This window comes from Buceros rhinoceros, unplaced genomic scaffold, assembly GCF_000710305.1.
Source record: "Buceros rhinoceros silvestris isolate BGI_N320 unplaced genomic scaffold, ASM71030v1 scaffold1472, whole genome shotgun sequence".
NCBI classification, from domain to species: Eukaryota; Metazoa; Chordata; class Aves; order Bucerotiformes; family Bucerotidae; genus Buceros; species Buceros rhinoceros.
This window is the reverse complement of record NW_010400438.1, coordinates 12671-14190: the sequence shown is the minus strand read 5'-3', so window position 1 is coordinate 14190 and position 1520 is coordinate 12671. Positions and strand designations below refer to the sequence as shown.

General features: G+C 62.0%; 1 protein-coding gene across 1 annotated transcript in view; it reads right to left on the bottom strand.

Moving 5' to 3' along the window:
- SCUBE3 (signal peptide, CUB domain, EGF-like 3) overlaps positions 1-1520 on the bottom strand; it is a gene marked incomplete at its 5' end in the record, with an annotated part of 11056 nt that overhangs the window by 2760 nt on the left and 6776 nt on the right. The window contains 4 exons of the mRNA XM_010131835.1: positions 414-575; positions 667-870; positions 1132-1293; positions 1379-1495. Of these exons, the coding sequence (XP_010130137.1) occupies positions 414-575; positions 667-870; positions 1132-1293; positions 1379-1495 (645 nt within the window). The remainder of the gene's footprint in view (positions 1-413; positions 576-666; positions 871-1131; positions 1294-1378; positions 1496-1520) is intronic.

Here is a 1520-nt window from a genome sequence, read left to right as displayed (position 1 = left end):
TCCCCAGCTTTTACAGCAACTTCACAGATTCACACAGTTGCGTTGGTGGGAAAAGCCCTTCCAGCTCCTCGAGTCCCCCCGCTCCCCCAGCACCGCCAGGTCCCCACTGAGCCCTGTCCCTCAGCAGCACCTCCACATGGCTGGGAAACCCCTCCAGGAATGGGGACTCCACCACTGCCCTGGGCAGCCTGGGACAGTCCAGGACAACCCCAACGGGACAGAAATGGCTCCTCAGGGACAACCTCAACCTGCCCTGGTGCAACTGGAGGCCAGTTCCTCTCGTCCAATCAATTTTTGTGGGGGATGCTCAGGCTTTTCCCCTCTTCTGAATGGGGGTTGATGGCTGAGAGTTGAGGCTGCAGCCCTGGCCATCTCCCGAGCATCCCTCCCAGCCCCACTCTGTGCCCCCTCACCTGTGCAGCCGGTGATGTTGGTGGCTCCCACTGGTCCAAACGCATCACCGCGAGGACACAGGTCGCAGGAGAGTTGCCCTTCCTTCTCCTGGTAGGTGCCGGGGGGACAGGGGACACACTGCTCCGTCTGCCCGTGGTAATACGTTCCCTGCGAGCAGCTAACTGAGAGCCAGGGGGGGACATCAGTGATGTGGTGGGGGGTGTCACCGCCGGGGGGGACACGGTTGGGCCCCCACCCCACGATGCTCCTTACCACACTTGCCACCCAGGCGTTGCTGGCCTGGCCCGCAGCTCTCCTGCCGCTCCGGGGCCACACTCAGCTTCCTTGCCACCTCGTACTCCATCCCGGCGAAGCGGAGCAGGAACCGCTCCTGGTTGATGGATTTCTTCAGCGCTTTGATGGCCGACTTCAGCTTCTTCTCCACCCTCTGTCGCAGGCACTGCAGGTTGCAGCTGGCTGGGGGTGCAGGAAGAAGGGAGGGATGGAGAGGGAAAACCCAGCAGGGTTAAAACACCTCCCAGGCACTGCCCAGCACATCCCAGTCCGTTGCCGGATGAACACTGTTTCAGCTCTCCTTGCTACATGTGGATGACACCGTTTCCACGGTCCCACCACTGTCCCCCTGGTCCCACCACCTTGTCCCAGTCCTACCACTGTCACCCTGGTCCCATTACCCCTGCCTGCACCCGTGATGGGCCAAGCCAGCCTCGTGTCCACCTGTGATCTCCTCCGGCTTGATCTCTGCCTCGAACTCCAGTGTGATGCGCGTCACCTCCTTGTTAGAGGAGTTTCGAGCCCGGCGGCCCTTCCCCTTCTTGGACGAGTCGCACTTGAGGTTGACGAAGGCGACCTGGCAGTCGGAGCAAGGTGCCGAACCGCCTGTGTGCGGAGTGGGGGGCAAGTCAGCACCTCGTCCCTCCTGGGGGATCGGCATCCCCACCACGCCCCTACCATCTCGCCCCACCTTGCGCCCCAGCCTTCCCGGCCTCATCCTGCTTGCCCTTGGCCCGTGGGTGCAGGTGGCACTTGGCATCCTTGATCTTGAAGGAAGCCTTTTGCTTGATTGGGGCAGCAGCAGTCTCTAAAAGAAAAGGTGGGTGCTCAAC